We start from the raw sequence: 25,932 nt of genomic DNA on the forward strand, positions 1-25,932 counted from the left end.
GTGGACCTCAAAAAATTCCACTGGGTTGCATATTTTTCTTATGATGCATCATTACTTACTTACTAGTCTACTAGTCTTACTAACTACCTTGCAAGACACTGCTGCCTTTAGATACTACCACAGTGTCCTGGTTTCAGTTAGCACAGAATTAATTTTCTTCCTAGTAGCTGGTGGAATGTTGTGTTTTGGCTTAGGATGAGAAGAGTGCTGATAACACCCCGGTGCTTTAATTGTTGCAGAGCAGTGCTTATACTAAGCCAAGGACGTCTCAGCCTTTTGCTCTGTCCTGCCAACGGACAGGCTGGGGGTGCAGTAGGAGCTGGGAGGGGACAGACCCAGGACAGGTGACCCAAACTAGCCAAAGGGGTATTCCATACCATCTGACGTCATGCTAAACAATATATAGGGGTGGCTAACCGGGGGAAGGGGGCCGGACTGCTCGGGGTTAGGCTGGGCATCGGTCAGCGAGTGGTGAGCAATTGCATTGTGCATCACTTGTTTGTACATATTATTATTATTTCCCTATTATCACCATATTATTATTATTGTTATTATTGTTATTATTGTTATCATTATTTTGTTATTATTATTTTCCTGTCTTATTAAACTGTCTTTATCTCAACTCACGGGCTTCACTTTCCATTTCTCTCCCCCGTCCCAGAGAGGGAGGGGGGAGGGTGAGCGAACGGCTGCGTGGTGTTTAGCTGCCGGCCGGGTTAAACCACGACACACAGACACCACAATTACAGGATAATACTACTTCACTGTGTAGATGATGGAGCCCTGACACAGGTTGCCCAAAGAGGTGGTGGGCTCTCCCTCCTTGGGGATCTACAAAAGCCACCTGGATGTGGTCTTGAGCCACCAGCTGTAGGTGGCTCTGCTTGAGCAAGGGGGATGGACAAAACAATCTCTAGTGGCCCCTTCCAACATCGGCCATTCAGCAATTTTAAAAAACATTGAGCCTATTATTTTGAAGTCTTACAGAGTCATCTTGACCATGCACAGGAATTTAATAAAAATTACTTCTGACAAAAAAATAAATAGCCTGTCAGCTGAACAGAACTGAAGAATAAACACCATGATATAACACCATGCTTAATTAATTTTCTTTTCTATCAAAACATCAGGATGCTTTGTGGAACAGTCATCACTGGGAGATGAGTGGTTGGAAAGCTGCCAGGTGGAGAAGGACCTGGGAGTATTGGTTGATAGTCGGCTGAATATGAGCCAGCAGTGTGCTCAGGTGGCCAAGAAGGCCAACAGCATCCTGGCTTGTATAAGAAACAGTATGACCAGCAGGTCTAGGGAAGTGATTGTCCCCCTGTACTCAGCTCTGGTGAGGCCACACCTCAAGTACTGTGTTCAGTTTTGGGCCCCTTGCTACAAAAAGGACATCGAGGTGCTCAAGCGAGTCCAGAGAAGGGCAACGAAGCTGGTGAGGGATCTGGAGAAAAAGTCCTATGAGGAGCGGCTGAGGGAACTGGAATTGTTCAGCCTGGAGAAGAGGAGGCTCAGGGGTGACCTTATTGCTCTCTATAGGTACATTAAAGGAGGCTGTAGCGAGGTGGGGGTTGGTCTATTCTCCCACGTGCCTCGTGACAGGACAAGGGGGAATGGGCTAAAGTTGGGCCAGGGGTGTTTTAGGTTGGATATTAGGAAGAACTTCTTTACCAAAAGGGTTGCTAGGCATTGGAATGGGCTGCCCAGGGAAGTGGTGGAGTCACCATCCCTGGAGGTCTTTAGAAGATGTTTAGATGTCAAACTTAGTGATATGGTTTAGTGGAGGACTGGTTAGTGTTAGACCAGAGGTTGGACTTGATGATGTTGAGGTCTCTTCCAACCTAGACAATTCTGTGATTCTGTGATAATGATCTATTACTTTGCAACATAACATTACACACTTACACCCAGATAAACAGAAAAATTACGTTGTCTGATGTGTCCAATGATTAACTAAGAATACACTGTCACTGCTTCCAGTTCAAAAACATAACTACAAATTATACCTATACATATTAAATTTATTCTATATGCATGGAATACTGAAATTAGCCTTTGTTCCTACTTAATTTTAAAATTCAGAAATTATCTTTGTAAAATCAGAACAAAGAGACCACTAAGCTTCTGCCAATAGAAGCAACCATGTGCTATGGGATATGAAGCATCAATATCCACAAATGTTTCCAAGAGAGACAGCATACTCTTGACACACCCAGTCTTGGGATTATTTGAATTCTCTTATTAATAAGAAACAACGTGGATCTGTCTGCAATTATTAGATCAGTACAAAACAGTTTTCACAGACTGCAATATTTTTAATGTGGCTTTAGCCCATTTCAAGATAGTGTAAGGACTTGGCAAAAATCATGAGATTGCATTGAGTTAGGCTGCAGTTTGGGGATGAAAAAAGTTAGACTCCCACTGAGAGAGCGTTAGTTTTCTTCAGCTAAAACGGAAAGCTTGCCTATTCTGCAGCTTGCCTATTCTGCAGCTGGTTGATAACATTGGCGGGCCAGGCAGTAAGCACATGCTAGCACAGGCTACAGGCAGACTGGCAGGGACCTGCACTTACCAGGATGGAGGACAGGCTGCCTCTGTTCACAGAGCACTTTCTGTACGCTCCTTTGTCATTCTAGGGGAAGCTGTTTTGATGCTATTTTTAGCTGCATATCCAAATTAGTATTGAATGAACTGGAGTAAGAGGATGTATCCATGGGGCAGTCTGCCCCAAAGTACATTCACCGTAGCCTTCCACTGCAGTATGCATTGCTGCTGTTCTGCTCTCCCAACCCCATGCTGGTCCTAGCCACAAAGCAGAGAGTGGTTATTGCTGCTAAGAGCAGCATAATACGCTATGTATTATACATCGCAGTGTACACATGCGCACATGTTCCCTTTCCTAGCTCAATGGTCTAAAATACTCTAGTAAACAGCCAGGCACCAAACACCTCAGCTAAGCATCATTTTCCCCATGCATGCATTCACAAGACAAATTAACTCATTCTTTGTGAGTTTCCTTACCATTTCCTAACTCCACACACTGTTCCACTTGAAGAAGCATTCATCCCAAGGAAAAAAGCAAGTTTACAAATCTCAAAATAAGATTAAATAAAAAACTGGTTAGTGTTAGCAACCCTCTATAAGCTGCAGACTGTCATGTCAAGTCACACACATACTCAATCCACTACAGGACACACATGGTTGGTGTTTTGGATTCAAGCACTGAGGAATGAACCTCAGTGCATAATCTCACTTAACCTTAAACACAGTGAAAACTGCAGCCTTGAAAAATAACATAATTCATTACACTGCACACTGCATAGTAAAAGCAAACAAACATATAAAAAAAAATTATTTTGAGTCAGCAAAAGTTCAAAGGCAGTGTGATTCAACTAGGTAAGTAATAAGAAACAAAACCAGAAACTTTGATTTTTGTAAGAACCATGGAAAATATCAGGACTTTGCAGAAAACATGTAATTTGCATCCATTAAATATGAAAATATTAATGAATATGTTACTGAAAACCTTGGAGAAGTGCTCCCTGTTAACTCCAAAACAAATGGAAAACAGCACAGAATTTGCCAAGCAAATCCTAATAACCACTCTTCAAAACTGACACTAACAAATTCCCACTATTACTGTAGAAAGAGGTTTTTTTTTTTTTTTTTGTAAACATCATTTTGCATGTTGCAGTACTAAATTAATTTAAGAGAAGATACTCTTATCCAAAAGGGCTTTTCATTGTGTGTTTCATAGCTATTTCATTGTGTGTTTCATAGCTATTTCATATCATGTATGACACAGATGTGGTTAAAATAAATTCCAAGAATACATAATTCATTCCGCTTATTCCCTCTCCACAATTTCCATTCATATCCATAATTTCAGATGCCCTAATTTATGCCATCTGCCAAGTGCCAAAAATAACCTGCTATCCCAGCTATGCCTGCACCACTTAAACCTCCAAATAGCACTATGAAAGGAAGATCACGCACTGATTGCTGGGCCAGAAGAATAATGGAAAACCAGTTTAATGTAGGCAGGTACATAAACCAGCACATCACAGTTAAAACAGCTGATTCACAGTTGTTTTACTGGAAATACACATATGTTTATGAGAGTTGTGACAGAATGCAAGAAGTATTTGCTTGGAAAATGCTGATTACCAGAGCTAAATTCATTGCCTACCCCAATGATCTTGAGAAAAACCCTGACGTTATGAGACAGTGTCTATTGGTAACACCTCAGAGGAATGCCACCGAAATTTTCTCTCCTCAAAGGGTTTGAGGAGAGAAAGAGGAGAGATAAAGGACATAAGCTTTCCAAGTCTTGGCAGAGGCTACAGAGAGCTCATACCATGCATCTGCCTTTAGCTCATTAGCTGCAGAAATGGGAGCATTTCCTACCTTTGTCCTTCTTTTCCTCGTGTTCCTCTTGTGAGGTTTTTAAGGGAGCAAGTTGGTGCTCCAAAAACAGTGGTTGCCCACCCCACCCCATTAGCCCCTTAGTAACTAATTTTTTTCTTCTTTCTTCTTAAGCATTGGTTAGTGTGCCTGTAATATTTTAACCCGGAAATTTTATTTACATGATACAGAAGTAACTAGATGTCGTTATCACAAACAAAAAAAATTATCTGTAATTAACTGTATTCTTACACAAAACACTTACACGGATTTCTTCTTTCTCCAGTCAGCACCTGGCTACTTTGTGATTGAGTAGGGACTCAGTACTCAGAATCTTATTTAACAAATCTTGCAGAGCTACGAAATACTGTTAAATACCTTTCCTGTTTGGATCCCATTCATTCCATTTGGATTCAGTGCAACATCATGCCACCTAGTCCCAAAGGTGAAGTCTTTGAGAACAGACACTGAATGCATTTACTGGAAAACCATTAAAGCTCTTTGCCTTGCACTGCTCAAAAACAGTGCTTTCTAATATACAGAACTACATCACTATAACCAGTACAACAGGGTAAAATTAGAATGAGAAACTTTAAGTTATCCACAGAAGGGTCTGTGTGTGTGCGCGTGTATGTGTGGAGGGGTGGTACATCTGGCGGGCTGTACTCCAGTTGACTGAAAAAATCTCAGATTGACAGTATTGATGTACAGATTGCTAAAGACAGAAAAGACAGGAAAAGATGCCAGAAAGGTTACTGTCTCTGGAGGCAGGGAGGTGGAGAATGCTTCCCCACATTCAGAGCCATGCCAACCTCTAAAACATTTTGAAATAACTCATATTTTGAAGCATTATGGACATTCAGCTAAAGACCAACAGAATTCACCAGTCAAGTCTAGACAAATTATCCTGATCCTGAAATAACGGTGTAGCATAATAAAGAGTAGAATATGTTGTTCTCATACTGACAGTGTCTTTTCAAATTAAAATTTGAGTCGAGCATTAGTGCACTTTGTTTCTTCTCCTTTAGAAAAAAAACAAAGCCACTCCATTATTTATATTTAATCAATCATTTAAACACATCCACTGTGTCTATTTATAATTCCAATGTTTAAAACTAAATATAGTGTTCTGGTTACTTCTTGTGTTTTTCAAGTACCATACGATAACATCTGAAAGTTTATTTAAAAAACAAAACAAAACAAAACAACAACAACAAAAAAAACCAAACAACTCAATAGTATCTATAAAACTAGAAACAAGCACCTCACAACCTTAGCACAGTGATGCTGACTGCTAGGACTCCCAGACCCAGTTTGTGTCCAGTGGTCTCCAGGTAGGGTACAGCACTGGAGAGCAAAAAGGAAGCCCCCAGGAAGCACACAGAGTGGGGCAGGAGGAGAAAAGATAACCAGGGAGAGGCCATAATATGACTGTAGTCAACTGATGCTAGCTGCTTCTTTCCCCACTGACTCACTTAGCCTTAATATTTTTATCTCCAATCTTCTTGGGGACCAGTATTTCCACTCAGCTGTACACCCCAACTTTTTGAGAGCAACAGAGATGGTTCCCTATTTCCCAGAAGATAGTTTGAAGAAAATTTTGAAGCATTTTGAAGAAAATGTTGTCTCCAGAGCCCTTGTATTTGGGATACTGCAGCAACAACAGGGGAAAAATATGAAAGACCACAGAGTCAAGTTTTGTGCTGGGCAGGACTGCTCTGATGTTGTCTCTAGCTCCTGATCAGGGCTCAACTCCTCAGACCTCTCTATGGGTTTCCCAGATCCCTCCCAGATCTGAAAGGACTGGGCACCTGCTCCTCTTGGGAAAGCAGCAACCTGGCTCAGCTTTCTGAAGACACTGCACATGATTCTGGCACTCCTGCCATGCCCTCTCTGAGCACAGACACACATTTTCCCCCATCATTACCATTTCTAGCTGTTCACTGTTCCTTTCAGTGCCTTGCTAAGAAAACTCCCTCACTTATTCTCATGCTTCACACATTACAGACTCACCATTTTCCCTATGGGTTCAATGGAGTAAGAAGTGACTACAATGAGATCCATGTTGTTTGATGTGCAACACGCATGAGTCTGACCTTCTCAATGTACTAAATACTGAAAGAAATAACCACACCGGTGGCAGAGGCAGGAGAGAAAGCCCCCAACTAACACTTTTGCAAGCATAAGTCACACCCTGAACCCACTCTAAATATTTATTCAAAGCCACAGCAATCATGAAGGATTTTTAGCCTCGCTCTTCACTCAGTCTGCTTTCCAAGTGAGAATCAGATGAAATGAAAGCAAATAACAAGAAAACTAAACAAAACACTAGAGTATCCCATATTTAAGTTGACAGCATCAGCTGAAATAAGCCTGCCTTTTCTAATGTGGTCATTGCTTTAATGATACTGCTTGAATCCCTTTTGGCCTTAGTTAAAGCATCTTCATATTCAAACAGTCATCTCTAAAGAGGCCATCCACATCCTGAGATCAAGAAACAGGAGCTCATCTGAATGTTGGGCATGAAAAAAGGTAACTGACTTCCTATCACCTTAATAGCACATTACGGCTGCCATTAGATCAAAACATGTTTGCAACTGAACACCAAAGTGAGGCTATACACGGTGCACAAAGAAAAGGAGACTGCTGGCAACACTGCATGTCTGCTTGGTAGTTGTGCATATCCTGACTGACAGTATCCATCTCACAGAGGGGTTCACTCTTCTTTCTAATCAGTAATGGATGACACTAAATTCCCTTTAAGTAATTATGCCCACCTGAATTAGTTGTAAAGATGGATTTCACACCACTAGATAACCAACTACCTGCTCTCAACATTGTGCCTGTATGCCCAAACAGTTCTTCAAACACTCCAAGTTCTGCTCCTTGCTTTTCTGACCTGATGCAGTGCATGTTATTTGTTGTATTCTCACGAATCACCCTCCTGAATGGCTGTTGGATCCCTGTCTCTACCTGCAGTGATAACTGCCACCCAACCAGCCCCTGCTCCAAAACACAGTCCATGCAGAGTTCAAGGTGCAAGCAGACCAGAACAGAGGAAGCCAATGTTACAAGGAGGGAAGTTACATTAGAAAGGTTAAATTCACAAATTTATTCTCTCAGATTATAAGAATGTTTATTTAAGATTCAGTGCATTAAAACAAAACAAAACAAAACAAAACACTGTTGCCAACTGCTTATAACTCACGTTTCAATCTGGATGGACAAATCTTCATAATGATTTTGTAAACAAAGAATTACTGCTGCTGTCATATTCCAACCTGAGTAATATTGATTACCAAACCATGATGATCTGTGATTGAGTAAAAGGGTTGAATAACTTCCTAGTTGAATTTTTCTTCACTTCTCAGTGAGGTAAGAAACAATTAAAGGAAGGAAATGCTTAGGCACAGCATTTCAGAAGTCAGAAGCAGTTCTCGTAAAGCACAAGAATAGTACAATTCAAAACAAGGAAAGCCACACACAACTACAGGTCAAAAAGTTGAAAACATTAAAGAGGGAAAACTGAAAACATTAACAGCCTAGAAGGTCAAAAATAAATAAATAAATAAATAAATAAATAAATCAGAATCAATTAGAACAGACCCAGAAAAAATACAAGAACGAAGTGAAATTTGACAGGGCATCAAAACACCAGGACAAAGGGATATATTCAGTACAATGATGAACCTTCTGCTGTTCAATGCACTAAGAGTTTATGTCTAGTAGAAAGGCTCGGACACAACCCTACTTACTACTATGTCTCCTTTAATTCTCATCCAAAATAGTCTTCTGGTATTTTCAAATGGGCATCTCAACTAGGCTTTCTTTCCATTTCCTTCTCCTCTTTAGCTCCCCAGTTTAGCAACTACAATCTAACAACATTCCAGTAAATATCAACCAAGATACTTGAAACTAAAATGAACACTTAAAAATGAAGTAATGCTATGCGGAAACCAAAACAATATCAAACGGAGACAGTCTAGATGTCAGACTTGACTGTAGCTCTTTTCAGAGAAAATATGCTAAATAACCAGTAGGCATCTTTGCTTTTTCCAGATTATAATTTGCCATAAATACAGATCTGAATCTGGTACAAGCTATATGAAATTGTACAACTTTTACAGCTATGCATACTAATAACATGCAAACTTCATCAATAACTAAGTTTCTTATCTGGAAGAAGAGCTTATCAGTTCAATGTAAGGAAGACTTAGAAGATAAGTTTGTAAAAAATAAGGTTACATGGAAATACATTACAGGCAAAATGGCTGTGCTGCAATCACATTGCCCTCCAGCAATGCTTCTTGCTTATTATGGATTAAAATAAATGAATACATTTTTGTTTTTGTTTGTTTTTAGTATTACCTGTGATGCACTTTTAAAGTTGGCCTTGAAAAATCTGGTTTGGCTTTCATCGTTGTGTTTCTATATATATAATGGCAAAGTTCCTTTTTATTTTCTTCAGTGGATGTGGCTGTCAGTTTTTGAAGGATGCCTTTCATTCTGCCCTTCCCCTTCCTCCCCCCCCCCCCCCCCCCTTTTTTTTTAAATAATTTTTTGGTCTTTTCAGACTTTCCTTTACTTGATGGGACATATTTACTTGAGTCTACAGCTTTCATCCTGCCTCCAAGTGTCTTCACTTTTAGCTGTTCTTTTTGTTTTGTACCATAAAATAATTTTTGTCATTCAAAACACTAGAATACAAGACAAAAACAAACAAACAAACAAACAAACAAAACCACCACCACCACCACCAACAACAAAAAAGACAAAAACAACAAAAGAGAGATACAACAGTGCCACCACCTCTTCTGTTGAAATTGCTTTGCAAACAAAAAGAGGTCTTTCTGTTCAGCAGCTATCATTATTCAGTCTCTGGCAAAAGATGCACGATATCTAGGAAAAAATAAATAGTAAAAATCAGACACACTTAAGTTGTCAATGTAACTAAGAAATTAAGAACTAAATGAGAAAGATTATACAGGTAGTTTCAAGCATCAATTTTCTTTTCAAAAGTATATTATGTATATTTCTCTGTAGCTAAATTTGGTAATAAATCCCTTGAAAAGCCTGAAAAAAAAATAATATTGCTAACTGTGAGTCATTGTGTAGAAAAAACAAACAAGTAAGCAAGCCAAACATAGGTAGGCTTGGTAGTGTTTTGCTTCATTAGGTAAAACACAGGAGGACCATTTTCTACACACTAAATTTGTACTTATTTATTAAAGGTTTGGGACCATGTACATATCAATGTCTTTTTAATTTATCATTTTGAATTCCATATTTGCACCAAGTCTTCCAGTTTATTCACCCTTCTTACTTCTATGATCTCTAGGGCTCAGCCTTGCCCCATAAACTTCCCAATACTTGTTCGGCACAAATAGTTCTGTTAAATCATAGGAGACATAGCTCCCAAAGGAAAGCTCCTCTGACACTCTCAGTAGAACCCAACTGCTTTTAGTGACCAAGAAATAATAAAGTGAACAATAAACAACTCTATCCAACCCAAACTCAAGGACTACATTTTCCTTATTTTCACTTTCTGTAGATAATAGCTTTTGCAATATGTCTTTCTCATACTGTACATTCATATTTCAGGGTGATCTTCTGCCAGATTTTGAGATGTTTAACATCTTAAAATTCTGTTCCATATAAATAAAAATATAATTGCTAACACTGAATTAATTAGGCCTAAAAGTGACTTAGATTAATGCTTTGTATCATGTGAACATTTTTCACAGCCAGCTGCTGTGAAGAGGATTGTAGCATCATATGCAGAGGATTATGATGTCATGCTGGACACGATCAGGAGTGGATGGTTTTATAAGAAACATTGATCCTGCTTTCATGGGAAAGACAAGAGCATATTTTTCATTTGCTTTCCAGAATGCAGTAACAGGAATATTTTCTAGAAAATATATATTTTTTTAATTGAAAAATGTAAAAAGTGCATAACAAAACAAATCCAAAGGATATACAACTACTGAAAAGCTCCTACTAGTAAAGAAAGACAGATTTACTGAACTCTATATTTGCCATCAGCTCACTGTGACTTTTTGTGCTGTGCTTACAAAGAGGTCCCTTGATTTAATCCTCATGTAACAGTGCATCATATACCAGAGCACACTGAGCCAGTGCAATACCTCTTACACTTCTCTCCTTAGCACACTAGAACATCCCTGCCTAAAACAGAACTATTCTCCAAGAAATTGCTCAAACAGGAAGGTCCTAACTTAAAGGACTAAATAGTTTTTATTAGCAAGTTTATTACTAGAAGCTGTTTCAGAAAGAATGCTTTTTTTTTTTTTTTTTTTTTTTTTTTGTGTAATACACTTAAACTTAAAATATAAAAACTTTAGGAGAATGGAGAAATGCTGCCGTGTCCTGAGGCCTGTCTGCCCTGTCCCAAGCTCTCCTCCTTCCTCCCCCCCCCTCGCTTCTTGGTACATTTTTCTTTAAAATGAAGGCCTTAATAAAAGAAGAAAAGGAGCTAATTGAGGTCTGGAAGCTTTTCCATTTTCTCAGACATTTTTCCTCAAGGAAAAATTCCTCTCAGCAACATTCCTCAAGGACTGTCTACCCATATCATCCTGAAAAGTTAGTCCTCTGTGTCCTCACTGAGGAGCTGCATCACTGTGACTTGCTTTTCAGAAATTCACAGCTCTGGCCATTCTTATGACACCTGTTGAGGGATTTTTGAAACAGCAAAGATCCCATGGCTTGCTGCAACCGAGCAAACCAAGCTACCAGGACAACTATGAGAAGTTCCCATGACAGTGTTCCCACATCGCCCAATTGAGGAATTTAGAAAAATATTGTTGCCAGCAGCTGGCTTCAAGGACAAGTTCTACATGGCTGCTAATCACAAGGGGGTTGTTTTCTTGCAGGTGGGGTTGTTTTCTTGCAGTTGTTTGTCTGAGTTCTTTTGACCAATAATCTTGTGTGAGACACTATCCGCCCCTGTTAAGTTTGCTATAAAAGTCAGGCTATTCGGGTAATAATGAAGAAGAGCATGATCTGACCATACTAGTGTCTGTTGTGTTTTCAGCTGCTCTTCCTGCAACATATGGCGCCTGAACAGGCTGAGACCTGCAGAGGCTGAGACATTGAGAGACCTGACAGATGCTGAGAGACACTGAGAGACCTGAGAGACTTCAGAGACATGAAGAGCCCTGAGAGACATGGAGAGACCTGACAGAAGCTGAAAGACCTGAGAGACACTGAGAAACTCCAAGCACCGACCCAGACACAGATAATTGTGGTGAGACGCGGAGAGAAATCGCGGTGAGACGCGGAGATTGATTGATAGAGATCACAGTGAGACGTGGGAATAAAGGAATTGTGGTAAAATGCAGAGATTGATAGAGATTGCGGTGAGATGCAGAGATTGACTGATTGATACGGATTGCGGTGAGACACGGGAACAAAGGAATCGCGGTGAGATGCGGGAAAGTGACATAATCGTGGTGAGACGCGGGACATCTGGGATCGAGTTGCTATGGGAGACCAGAGGCATCAGTGAACAATAGCAGACGACCCTCACTGTGTGGCGAGTTGGCATACAGCAGAGGGGTGGAGATCACGACCCTGCAACCCGTCTGATGTAACCATAGAGGAGGAAGCGGCTGTGCAGCTTCTCTCTAGCATTCTCTCTAAGAGAGGCGTATCTTGCAATGTAAAAAAGATCAGATCCTTGGTACACTGGGCCCAGAAGGAGGGTTTGCTAAAGGAAATCCTTCTAATTTTTAGCCCAGATGAGTGGTAGCTCGTAGAAGATCATTTAAGGGATACAACCATCACAAATGGAAAGTTTGATAAAGATCTATGTATGACCTGGCATGAGGTGCTTAACACGCTGTGCGGTATAAAAACCGAACGGCAGTTGGCTATGGCGGCGGCGCAAGCTTTCTCAGTACCGTCGGGGACTGACAGACCGCCGAGTACGAAACCTGAGACCTCAGGAACGCAGCTGACACGATTTTTATCGTCGGCTCCTGCACCCACCCTGGTTCAGGGTATGACCTCTCCAATAAATCAATCAGTGGCGGAAATAACTGAGGGACTATTGGAGCAGAGTGCTAATGGCAAGTGGGGGCTGCCCTCCCCACCCCCCGTGCTGGAAAATCTTGATAAAGCTGTGCTGCCAGCATCTGTGCCGCTGCCAGGCAGCAATAAATCCACTCGGGATGCTTCACCAATGAGAGGTGCAGCAGCAGCTTGCGAAAATCGACCTTCACTGAAGGAGCTGATGGGTACAGTGCAAAGAAAAGAAGACCTGATTAATAGACTGCAGACTCAGCTAGCAAAACAGAAACAGCTGAGGACTGAGGAAGTCAAAATTGTTCAAGAGAAAGCTGCCAAGATCAAAGAGTGGGTAACATTTAAGCTGAGAGAGCTTGAGCTAGAAAACTACCACCTGAAAAACTGTCATCAGAGGCTGACGGAGCAAATTGAAGCCCTTCAGTTTACACTGCAAGGTATGACCAGCATTTCTCCCTTTAAATCTCTTTGGAGCTGTGATTTTCTGAAGTCCAGAGCACCACAGGCTTCTTTACCTGAGAAGATAGACCAGAAATCTATGCTTCTTGCACCTGGTTTCAGGCAGCTATGTCAAACAAGACCTACCAAACATGTCTTCTCTACAACAAGCATCGTCCTTGCCAATGAAACCTTCACTGAGGATGGAGAGGACAAATCTCTGCTTTCTCAGAACACACTGAAGCTCATGTCTGACCCATCAAGCTGGAATCTCTCTGCAGAGAAAGACATATTTTCAACCATAAGCTCTGAACACAGGTTAGGGTGCTCTGATCCCTCCAGGTGCTCTGGACCCTCCAGCTGAGCCCACAAAAATCCTTGAGGCTTAGACTTTCTGGTCTTCACTAGAGGGAAACCATTGCACTGTGAGCACCTTGCAACAAGTGTCTTTGGACGGAGCCGGCTCCTCTGATGATCTGAGTGCCAGGTTCCATTCCCACCACCTGGATTCCACTTCCTCAGGAGAAATAATGAGCATGCTTGAGGGCACCCTCCAGACTGCTGGGCCACCCCTGGCCATGTCAACGTCGGCTGTTACAGCAGGTTCCATCTGTCCAAGGAGGGACAGGTGCTCCAATGTCATATATGATGCTTTCATAGAGGGGCATAGGCATGCTACATCCTTGGCCTGCCCTATTATTATCGACCCTGCGCAAGGCACTGGGTTGTGGCAGCCACATGATTGCAAGCTTCTACAACAAGCTCAAAAAATGCTTTTGGACTATGGATTACAATCCCAGGCAGCTCGTCAGATAATTCAATGGATTTTTCAGGCAAAACCAATGTGTCCACTTGACTGTCGAAACTTGGCGCGCTTATTGTTAACTCCTTCCCCATTGTTATTGTTTGAAAGGGAACGGTTGCAGTTACCACAGGGGGAAGTGGGTCAACTGCGTCAGCTGGGGAACCCCCTGTATGGGATTACTGCAGAGATGTAAAAGGGAACGGTCCTTATCTCAATACCCAGATTCAGTTGCAGTTCCCTGCGATTATTCACCAAACAGCTGTGCCGCTCGCACTGAGGGCTCTTCTTAGTCTCCCAGGGGAAAAGAAAGCACCTCCATTTACCTCTGTAGAACAGGCCCCTGGGGAACCATATGCTAAATTTATTGATCAGTCCAGGCAACCAGATGTGGTGGAACAGAATTGTCAAAGATTTGCTTTTACGGTACCTTCCATTAACAAACAGGCCCTGGCAAAGCGCTATGAATGGCTAGTGCTTCTACAGGGGATGAGGAATCCCCCTACATTATGTCAGTTATATGTGGCCTGGGCACTACAACCAATTTGGACACATGGTGTGACGTAATTATTTACCGTTATATGGATAACATTTGGTTTGGTAGGCCAGAATGCTTCCAGGTTTCAGATTTAAAGTTTATTTGGGATACTTTGGAAGCAAAAGGGTTGAAGATAGCCCCAGAGAAGGTTCAACAGAAACAGCCATGGCTATACTTGGGATGGAAAATATCAGACTCTACTATTCGTCCCCAGATAGGTGATAGAACTATGATATTACATAAATTGATAAATGTATGAATGTTCCTGGATAATATTCAGTGGGGTTGCCACATTGTACGGATTACTAATGACAACTTAGCTATATTACTACCTTCATTGTGGTGCAGGAGTGCAGAGCCACAGATTACACTAACAAATGACCAACACCGGGCTCTTTCACAAATAGGTTGTAAGGTTGCAGCCGGCACTGCTTGCAGACGTATAGCAGATGTTGCACTCTCTTTCCTAATTAGCGATCATGTGTCTCATTCATTTGTGGTGATTGGTCAGTGGCAAAAAGAAAAGGGGGAGAGTAAGGGGCGACAAAGACAGAAACGGTACCAGGAGGATGCACTGACACTAACAGCACGGGTAATAGGAGTAGCATAAGTGACACAGGTGATGGCAAGGGTGGAATGATAGGGCAGCATTTTCGAGTTCTGGAATGGATTTTCCTACAGATTCAGCCAAAAACAAGTGTTCCATATTCTCCACGGGCCAAGTGATGGTTGAACGATCATGTCAGGTTTTTAAGGAACAATTAGTGAGTTTAAAAGAGAACAAGAACAACAATGAGTGATCGCCCGAGGCATTGGTTGTCTTGAATCACTTATGTTTGACTAGGGACCAAGAAGACCCTCCTGCAAGTATTCTTTTTCAAACAATAAATATAGCAGCACCAAATGTGTTATCACAAATAAGAATGAATTAACGACATCCTGCTACAGGAACTTGGAAAGGGCCATACGGGTACAGAAATACAGTTAACACCTGTGATTACAATGACACTGCTAGGCACGGTTTAGGGGCTTATGGCACGGAGACAAGGGGTAGCAACGATAGTGTTTAGAACAACCGTACAGCTATGGCCTTACCTCCTGATGTTTTTCTGATTTGTGGGGATAGGGCCTGGCAAGGTATCCCTGCAAATGCTATTGGAGGTCCATGTTACTTAGATAAACTCACTATATTTGCTCCTAGCTTGTCGCAGTTGCATGAGATCACCAGACAGAAATGGGCATTGCTCGCATCGGATTGCAATGATAATGTTGAATTGCTTGGTGTTGCAGCTAGAGCGGCATTGGCAATTTTTGTGCCAGGAGTGGCATCTGCGGCCGCACTTAACAACTTAGAAAAATTGGTATGCTGGGCCAAGAAGCAAGCCCATGCCACAACAGAGATATTTGAGGAGATGTTACCAGATCAAAATAGTCTGCGACATGCGCTCTTACAGGATCGAGCTGCTATTGACTTCTTGCTCTTGGCTCAAGGGCATGGGTGTGAGGACTTTGAGGGAATGTGCTGTTTGAACCTTTCTGATCATAATGAGTCAATTCACAAATCCATTACTTTCCTGAAAGAGCACATGAGAAAGATTCAATATGGTATCAATTCTTTTCATCAATGGCTCACTGATTTGTTTGAAATGATGCATAGATGGTTACTGGGATTAATCAAAGAGGGATTAAGGATTCTGTTTGTTGTGGTGTTAATCATCATTGTGTGTTGTATTGTAATAAATGTGGTTAAAGGGTTACTTGCAAAACTGTTACATCAGGCTTGGTTTGCTCAAAAAGAAAAAGGGGAAATTGTTGAGGGATTTTTGAAACAGCAAAAATCCTTTGTTCCTTTCCCAAAAATCCTTTGTTCCTTTTCCTTCCTTCTTTCTGCTTCTTTACTGATGATATAACTTCATCACATTGTGTTGCCTTTCTTTTTTTTCATCTTGAGGGCAGGCTCCCCTCTCATACCCTTCTCTCCACAGAAGTCCTTTTCAAAAACAACTTCTCATTGGTAAACAACTTTGCATATAACAGCAACAGCAAACACCCAGAAACTTCCATGCCTTAATAGCTGGAGAACAAGAAACCGAGGCTGCATGGAGTCTCCTGAATCACCCTTCTTCATTCCCTCTAAACTCTTTTACATTCCTCATGGCCTCATCGTTAAGAGTCTAATGTTGTCATTAACCACGGGGCTTGCCAACCCCCATGGCCACATTCCCACATCTCTCCCTTCTTTATTAATATCAACCATCTTCTTGACACAAAGTACCATTCCATATATAACATCATCAATGTCTATAAATACCTGAAAGGAGGGTGCAAAGAGGGCAGAGCCAGGCTCTTTCCAGATTGATTTAAAGTCATCAATTATTAACCTTTTATGGAAAAAAAATCTGAAAATAAGTGTACCAAAGCATCTTCCCTGATGCTCTGAGGCATTCAATCAAAGCTTTTGGAGCAGCCCCACAACATGTCTAGTGGATGGCTTCATGTGAAATTAATGAGAAATTTGGTTTGACCACCCAAAACATGTTGTTTACAGTCAAACCCTTTAGTATCTATCTCAATTTGTATGTGATACACTATTCTACAAGTGTTCTCTGATTACAATGCCCAAGATTTTTTAGGAAAAAAATAGTTAGAAATATTTCTGAAGCCTCAGATTGTATGCAACACATGTTTTTTGTAATTACAGGATCTCTCTCTTCACTGAGCTAGTATCATACACCAGATCTGTTGTTCGGGCACTGTGTGTTTTCAACTCTCAAGACTAGGTAGCATCCCTGGCTTCATTTATTGAGCATAATGCATGGAAAAGATGATGATGAGAAAACTGTATTTATTTTTATTTATTTTTACTTCCAATTAAAAACTGAATCATTGGGATTGCAAATTAGAGAGTGATTGATTAAGAATGAATATGTGCTATATTTGCGATGTACTGCACCTGTGCTGCGCTTAGGCCTCCAGATAACAGGAGCCCCTCGGACCCCAAGAACCAGATCAAAACAACCTTAAGGCCCAGATTGTGAACAACACCTCAGAGAGCATGAGCAAAGAGATGAAGTGAAAAGTTCAGCCCTGATGAAGACATCTTACTTTACCCCACGACCCTCAGCGCCCACCACCACAAGGCACTGAGCAAGCGCAGACAAGAGGAATTTATGGAAACGACTTGTTGTAGCTAATTTTAATACTAAGCGGGGACAGGTTATGCCTATGTATAGGTGTATCGGGAAACTTCATGCATATGTAACTCTTTACTGCATATAACCATGGCAAGTTGCCACGTTAGGTGCGCAGAACTTTGGTGGGACTGCCCCCCGTGCTGCCCAGCACTGAATAAACATACCTAAATTTACAATCATACTGATTGTGAAGTCAGCTTTCCACGAGTCAAAACGACTGAGAATTTCATTGGAAAATAAATAAATAAATAAATAAATAAAGCAGCATAGCTTGCACGTCGTGCTTGCACAGCTAAACAAGCATCAGGAAACTAATGAATTCATACAGAACGTGTCGTAAATACTGTATCAGGAGACAGCTTTTTATTACATTATCTCATGCTGTGGCTTCAACATACTCTTAAGGTCTCCCACAGACATACAGAGTCCTTATCTTCAGGATATTTTTGAATCCTGAAGCAGATACTTCTAGCATGAAGTTTTCCTTACTTTTCATGCTATTGTCAGGAGTTATTGCTATCAGAAGTCTTGACTAAATTCCACTACATAGCCTAGTAATATATACATATATTCACTAAGTTATCAGTTTTGCTTACAACGGAAGTGTTCCCAACACTCATTAGTTTAAGAGTTTGAGCCTGAACTAAAGATCTCCTCCAAGGACCTGAGAAAAAAAAAATGGAACTCTCAAGCTGGCTAACCACCTCATGCTGCCTTCATTTAACTTTGAGTGTTTCCCAGCATCTGGGAGGTGGAAGGACTAAAGACGTTTTTTAAGATGGAAAGGCTTTTGTTTAAAAAAAATTAAAAAAAAAGAAAGAAAAGAACAAAACAAAACAAAACAAAACATTTAGCACAACACAAAGAGAAAACCTGCAATAACAGAGTTATTGTTTATTGTAATACACAATAAATGTTTGTTCATTGTCTTTTGTAAAAACAAGGAGTTCTGTTTGAGGAATGGGAGTTGTGAAAACTCCATGCTGAAGTAAGGAGCTGTATAATGCTTAGCTAGACACTATGAAAATTCCTTTGCTTAATGTAACAAAAAAGAGAACCCTCTCCCCTTCTCTCCTTCTGCATCTCAGTAGCCTCTTTTGTTCAAAAAACACTGCTGCAAAGTTCATGTAACCATCTCCTGATAAGTTGTTAAACTAGTGTATCAACACCCTGCCTCCCTGTCTCACGCTGGGCCAACATGACCAAATAAAGAAAGAAGTTGAACCACAACGCCGAGGAAGACTACGGCCTTCATCTTCACGACCACCAGAGGGACAGAGACGACCCCCTAGCAACAGTGCGCGCAGTCGCAGAACATACCCGGACGTGCTGCGTAATCCTGAAATCACCAAGATATAAAAAGGGACCCTGGGGGGGGTGAGGTGTGCGCCGTTGGCGGAGCCGAGACTCCCCGGCCGCCCAGCGCTGTTTTGCTTGCTGTTGCTTACTCAATAAATTCCTTTCTATTATTAAAGCAATGCTCTCTGAAAAATTAATTAAGAGGGAGCTTATAACAAATTTGGTGCCGTGACTCGGATGAAGGCAATCTGATTGAAAGACCTTCGGAGGGGGCGCCCCGCTGATTTCAGCGGCCTTCGCTAGGACTACTTTCATTCAAATCCTTCACCGACGAACCCTAAATTCGGCAGCAAGCAAATAAAGCCGGCAACCCCTAGTAATCTTTGTGCACGAAGACCGAACGAAGACTCAGGAGTGAGTAAGTATAGGCCGGTGATCCGTTCGGTTGGGGTTGGGTATCCTGGAGCGTAGCGTTGTGAGACGTCCAATTGCGGACGAAGCGAGTGCGGACCCCTCGGTAGTGCGGTTCCCACATCCCGCGAGGGACTGGGCCACGAAAAGGGGGAAGCGATTTGTGCGTGTGTGTGTGAAGGCGCTCCAGAAGATGGGACAGAAGAAGAGTAAGCCTTCTGGTCCCATGGGCAGGGTAACGTCTGATGTTAGGTTACCCTGGGATTAATGATTAAAAACTGGCAGGATTCCCCTTTTAGGCGGGGAAGCAATAAAGTAAAAATGATACATTATTGTGTTGAAGTTTGGGGTGGTAAACAGATTCGAGGAGACCACCTTTACTGGCCTGTATTTGGGTCCTTTGAAGATTGGGTTTGCCAGGCCCTAAATATTTATGTAAACTCAAAGGAACCTTTTAGTTTGGAAGAAAGTGAATATGGACATTTGTGGATCAGCTTGGAAACTCAAGCCGATTTATATCCTCTAAAAGAAAAAGGAGGGGATGGGAGGCAGAAGAAAAACCGAGAATTAGAGATCCCAGCCCCACTGTCTCCCTATATTTCACCACCACCATCTGCAGCCCCTCCGACTCCCGGGCTTCCTAATCCGCAACCCCAGGGAGACTCTGATAGCGACTCTGACTCTAGCGTTCAGGGACCAGTGACTAGGAATATGTGGCCATCCCCATTAACTCTGGGGACGTCCGAGATTTTAAGAAAGAGACAGGAGGAGGGTAAGCGAGCTTTAATGGCAACTGACACAATGTTTCCAGCTGCTGAGGAATGATTGTAACTGGAATAATAACTGTACATTGTATATTGTATATATAAAAGCCCGGGCATTTTTGTTAAAGTGTTCTTTTATACATATGTTAATATGTAAATATGAAAATATAAGAACTGCCATTGAGGTGTATGTTTAAGGGAACAAAATTTTCCCAGGCATATTATCGGTTCATCAGGTTTAAATGTTCCCAGTGTAATTGTCTACAGGCAGTTAATTTCCAGTGGTCTGATTTTACTTGTGTATCTATATATTGTGGATTTTGGAGGGATTGGGATTGACTAGTAAAGAGCTTCTAGGAAAACGGTGGAATATTAACCACTGCAGATTACAATAGGAAAAGTTCAAAGCAAAGAAATCCCGAGGAAAAGCCCCCTAGGATGTATACTAACACATTGAAGGGATATAGTGGGGTAAGAGGGTACAGAGAGTAAAAGAACCCTTATTAAATATTGTAATCAGTGGTGGCCACTTTATAAACTAGAGGATGGAGCGGAGTGGCTCCTAAATGGAAGTATTAATTATAACACCATATTACAGTCAATGTTGTTTTTGTGGAAAGAAGGAAAACAGGATGAAATGTTGTATATTGATGTTGTTTCAGCATCTTGGAGGGAAAAGGTACGGAATTAAGTTGGCCCCTGACTGAGCCTTTGATGTCGGCATTAGAAAAGTAAAGGCTAGAGAAAGATAAAGTACGTGTTAAAAGGTTTGTTGAAAGTGTTAAAGGTATTCAAAGTTGTATGAGCAGGGAAAGGTGATGTAGGCATTATCTAAGTAACAGTCTAGAAGTTTTGGTATATTTGCATATTTGCTGTGGTGTTTGTTCAGTTTCCCAAGCATCGGGGAGGGGGGAACAGCCTGCTCCACCAGGGGCCTCTCCAGCGGCCGCAGGGGGGCTTCGGCTCCAGCGCCTGGAGTGCCTCCTCCCCCTCCTTCTGCACTGACTTTGGTGTCTGTGGGGGGGGTTCTTGCTCTCCCAACTGCTGTTACTTGTAAAGTATCAGGGATTAAATTAACTAATGAAACCCTAAATGTGATGGGGGTAGAAGGGACTGGGATAACAGTGCCACTTTTGGGGGATACCAAGCTGAGACTAGGGGATAAAATGATCACTGGGCAATTATTGTATGTATCCAAGGCAGAGACTAACTTGTTGGGAAGGGATTTGATGATTAAATTGGGCATTCAACTAGTAAATTGTTAGACTAGAATAACAGTGTTATTAATGGAGTGCTCTCTGGCCCTGAGAGCAAACATACATGTATATTCACCTCTGACTGGAAAGACCCTGAAATGGGTGCGGAAGCAACAATATAGGTGGACAATTTTACCTCAGGGCTATACAGGGCCACCTATCTATTTGGGTAAATTCTAAAAAAGATTTTGGAGCAATTACAACCTCCCAAGGAGGTATTAATGTTACAAATATGTGGATCATTTTAAGGAAAATCGATACTCCCTGATGGGAGAGAAATGCTGAATAAAGTGATAATGAGGCAAATATTAACTGTTTTACATCAGAAGAGTCATTGGGAGGTGCAAGCAATGTGTGATGTTGTTCTAAGAAAGCATGTCTGTGTAGGAATATATACTTTAGGGAAGCACACATGTAGAGGATGTACTACTATATGTCAAAAGGTAAATAAAAAGGCCTTCTGTAACCTATCTAGAGGGGGACGGGAGCCAGGGCTTTGACCTTTCCAAAGTATACAGGTAGACTTTACTGAGTTACTTGTTTGTCCTAATTGACCACGTGACTGAATGGGTGTAAAGCTTTACTGCAAGGATCAAAGCAGGCCTTAGAGATTGAGTGGGATTTTCACAGCCCCTGGCACCCCTCCTCTTCTGGAAAGGAAGAGTGAATGAATGGTGAAATTAAGAAACAACTAACAAAACTTGTGCTGGAAACTAAGGCTTCTTGGGTAAAATGCTTACCCCTTGCACTGTTAAACATATGGACACAGCCCAGAACTGATGTAGGAATTTCTCCTTTTGAAATGCTATATGGTATGCCCTATGACTTGGAATTGCCACTTGATCACCCTCAATTCTAATTAAGACTTGGAAAGAGACTGCTTTAACACCACGATGGGGAAGGCCCCTATGCTGTTTTGCTTACCACAGAAACGGCTGTTCGAACTGCGGAGAAAGGATGGACGCATGCCAGCCGTGTGAAAGGACCAATCCGGGAAGGTAAATGGGAGGCAGCTCCAGGCCCTGACGACTTGAAGCTGACACTAAGACGGACTCGATAAGTATTTTATATTATCTGTGTATCGTGGGAAGGGGAGGAGGCCCTGTTTCAAAGGCTCCCTAGTAGGTTCCCCTGAAGAACACTGCTGCTGCCAAGAAGAACCGATACCTTGTAGTTCGCTGCAACCGAACTGACAAGCGAGGCAGAGAAGTGAAAACGGTGGGGGACTGAGGGGCCGACAATTTAGATGGGCTCCAACCACCTCCTACGATACATGGGAGTCAGTATCATCGTTTTGGTCAGCTATGGGTCTGCGCATCCCCCATCAGCCTTTTAAATGGAGCTTGATCAGATGGAAGGATCAATTCGTCATCCAGCAAACAACGACAGCGGGTGCTCCCAGTTTCCGCATCACATTATGTGACCTGGTGTCAGTGCAGCCATGCTTTAACCGATCAGGATTTTATTTCTGCCCAAGTTCTAACCCAGGAAAGGGGTACTGTAATTACCCGAACATGTATTATTGTGCATACTGGGGGTGTGAAACCATTGCTATGGACTGGACACTCGGGGCTGGTCGGAATAAATTCTTACAAGTGGGATATGGGCCGCAAGGTTGTAACCAACAAGCAGGTCCCCGTTACAGGTGGTGAGGGCATGGTATAGGGTATACAGGAACCTTCCATGGAAATAAAGAAATTTGCAAGGTTCTATATATAAATATAACAAACTTGGATGATACTAGCTGGGTACTAGGAAAAATGTGAGGTGTCAGATTTTACAAACACAGAACAGATAGGGGAGGACTCATACTAATGAAAAGGAGGATGCTGATAGGCCCCAGGCAGTAGGACCAAATGAGGTATTGTCAGAAAATGTCCAGGGAATCCAGCCTGCGGAAAATACTACACTTCCAACCCTCGGCAGCCCTACGAGCTCAGGTAAAGCCGAGAATGATAACATAGCTGAGAATAACATATGGGGGGGTCATGAATGCCAGCTACAAATTATTAAACAAAACAAACCCAAATGTAACAAAACACTGTTGATTATGCTTTAGTATAAGGCCTTCATATTATGATGCTATCGGGAATCCTAGGGAGCCCTCCCGCACAAACGAGAACAGCCCTCTACATTGCAGTTGGGGAAAAGACATAAGGGTAACACTAACACAAGTCACTGGAGGTGGTAGGTGTGTGTGCACGGTTCCTAGTGGGAAGTGTCACCTATGTAATATCATGGAGAATGGAAAACAATCAGCCAAGTGGTTAATCCCAGCCAACAACGCTAGGTGGGTTTGTTTGTGAGTGGGCATAACTCCTTGTCTATCACTAAAACTCTTTAATGTGTCTCGTGATTTCTGTATACAGGTGATAATTATACCAAGGATTCTATACCACCCTGAGGATTATATGTACACCCAGACACAGTGGAAAGTCATCATCTGGAAAGATGGGAACCATTCACGGCTCTAACTTTGGCCACCCTAATAACCCTGGGAGGAGCTAGAGTGGGGACCAGGGTAGCCTCATTGGTTAAACAAAATCAAGAATTTACTTCCTTATGCATTGCTGTGGACGAGGACCTGACCCAAATTGAACAATCCATCTCGGCCCTGGAAAATCTATCAGGTTGCTTTCAGAGGTAGTGTTACAAAATCATAGGGGATTAGATTTGTTTTTTTTTTTGTTTTTTTTTTACAACAGGACGGGCTGTGTGCAGACCCGAAAGAGGAATGCTGTGTGTATGCTGATCACACTGGAGAGGTAAGAGATACAATGGCAAGACCCAGGGAAGGGTTGAAAAAAAAAAGGAAACGGGAGAATGAAGCCCGACAGAGCTGGTACGAATCTTGGTTTAATTATTCACCTTGGCCTACTACTTTATTATCAACAATAACAGGACCTTTGTTGTTCTTAATAATAGCACTAACTTTTGGACCATGTATTTTTAATAAATTGATTGCGATTGTAAAGGGACATTTAGAAGCGGCACATTTAATGCTCATACATGCCAGATACGAGCCAATAAGTACCAATGAAGGAATCGAGGAAACATTAGTTCTTAGTAGCCAGGCATTGCAGAGCTTCAATGAACAAAATGAGTAACTAAAAGAAAAAGGAGGGATTGTAATACACAATAAATGTTTGTTCATTGTCTTTTGTAAAAACAAGGAGTTCTGTTTGAGGAATGGGAGTTGTGAAAACTCCATGCTGAAGTAAGGAGCTGTATAATGCTTAGCTAGACACTATGAAAATTCCTTTGCTTAATGTAACAAAAAAGAGAACCCTCTCCCCTTCTCTCCTTCTGCATCTCAGTAGCCTCTTTTGTTCAAAAAACACTGCTGCAAAGTTCATGTAACCATCTCCTGATAAGTTGTTAAACTAGTGTATCAACACCCTGCCTCCCTGTCTCACGCTGGGCCAACATGACCAAATAAAGAAAGAAGTTGAACCACAACGCCGAGGAAGACTACGGCCTTCATCTTCACGACCACCAGAGGGACAGAGACGACCCCCTAGCAACAGTGCGCGCAGTCGCAGAACATACCCGGACGTGCTGCGTAATCCTGAAATCACCAAGATATAAAAAGGGACCCTGGGGGGGGTGAGGTGCGCGCCGTTGGCGGAGCCGAGACTCCCCGGCCGCCCAGCGCTGTTTTGCTTGCTGTTGCTTACTCAATAAATTCCTTTCTATTATTAAAGCAATGCTCTCTGAAAAATTAATTAAGAGGGAGCTTATAACATTTATGACCAGTGCCCCAGTGCCCCAGGAACATGCACCTAATAAGTGAGATTTTTTTTTTCTGTTATCTGATGAGAATTGTCTTTAATAAAACCAATCTAGCCTTACTGAATAATACATGCCAGCTTCAGACAGAACAAAAGAACAGTTACTCACTAAAAAATGACTTCTAGGAGGGAAAAAAGGCACATCTGTACTCAGATCTGCTTCCTGATACTTTCAGTCAGAAAGATAGCCATTTGCGCATATATTTAAAAATTACCCCAGAAAAATCACCTACTCTTGTTGAGCCAACACTGCCAAGAAGCAGCACAAGCCACTGTGATATGCTTCTGCTGCCAGAGCTACTCCTTCAAAAGCACAAGGCAGGAGGGTTTCTGCAGCACTGTACTCAAACAGGCCTTCACCTGGGTCTTACTACACCACAGAAGCAACAGGTCAGGGATGTTGTGAATCAAGTCAGAGAGAACCGTAGGAACACACAAACAACTAGCCTTAACTTAAGCTGTAAAAATAGCTCTAGCCACAACCAAGAAGACAAGAAATGCAAGACTTGAAACAAATGTGGAATGAAACCCACTCAGTGAAAAGGTGGTTGACAGCTACAGCCCAAGCAGCTACCTTGGGAACTATTTATACCTCCGACTGAGCTGTGGTTGCATTTTCAACACAGGGCTTAACAAACTGACCGGATAAATGTTCTACTGGAAGTATATGAAGGTTAAATGTCCATCAAACAAATTACTGTACCTCTGCCTGCTGTGAATTACTGCAGCAGTCACTTCAGTTTACTAGAAAGACTACAAATTATTCTGACAGTCTTTGCTATCCTTTAAAACATGTTTCAAGCATTATGGTAAAAACAAAAGGTTCAAAATTTAGTGGAAGAGCTATGAAGCAAACTCAGAACTCATGTCCTCCATCTGTTGGTCAGCAATAGCTTCTAATTTAGCTCTGAATTGTATTGTAATTACCTTTTACAGAGGTACTTGTACCAAGGCATAGAACCTGTCCCAAGCAGATTTTAAAAGGAACA

General features: G+C 41.8%; 2 protein-coding genes across 16 annotated transcripts in view; one reads left to right on the plus strand and one right to left on the minus strand.

The window, feature by feature from the left end:
- Positions 1-25,932, minus strand: part of MYRIP (myosin VIIA and Rab interacting protein) — a 217,822-nt gene that overhangs the window by 149,515 nt on the left and 42,375 nt on the right. The window contains exon 2 of one of the 9 annotated variants that reach the window (XM_038173972.2): positions 9,217-9,306. The exons of the other annotated variants lie outside the window; for them this stretch is intronic. Within the exon in view, the coding sequence (XP_038029900.1) occupies positions 9,217-9,275 (59 nt within the window). The 5' untranslated portion in view covers positions 9,276-9,306. The remainder of the gene's footprint in view (positions 1-9,216; positions 9,307-25,932) is intronic. 9 annotated transcript variants of the gene reach the window in all.
- Positions 11,419-25,003, plus strand: LOC119715326 (uncharacterized). 7 transcript variants are annotated; one of them, XM_072033203.1, is made up of 4 exons: positions 11,419-19,139; positions 22,082-22,150; positions 23,858-23,917; positions 24,594-25,003. In XM_072033203.1, the coding sequence occupies exon 1, from the start codon at positions 12,239-12,241 to the stop codon at positions 13,250-13,252; it is 1,014 nt and encodes a 337-aa protein (XP_071889304.1). In that variant the 5' UTR covers positions 11,419-12,238; the 3' UTR covers positions 13,253-19,139; positions 22,082-22,150; positions 23,858-23,917; positions 24,594-25,003. The 7 variants fall into 7 exon arrangements, with proteins under 7 accessions (XP_071889304.1, XP_071889302.1, XP_071889303.1 ...); XM_072033201.1 differs by having other exon boundaries at positions 23,858-25,003; XM_072033202.1 differs by lacking the exon at positions 22,082-22,150.

This window comes from Anas platyrhynchos, chromosome 2, assembly GCF_047663525.1.
Source record: "Anas platyrhynchos isolate ZD024472 breed Pekin duck chromosome 2, IASCAAS_PekinDuck_T2T, whole genome shotgun sequence".
Lineage (NCBI taxonomy): Eukaryota > Metazoa > Chordata > Aves > Anseriformes > Anatidae > Anas > Anas platyrhynchos.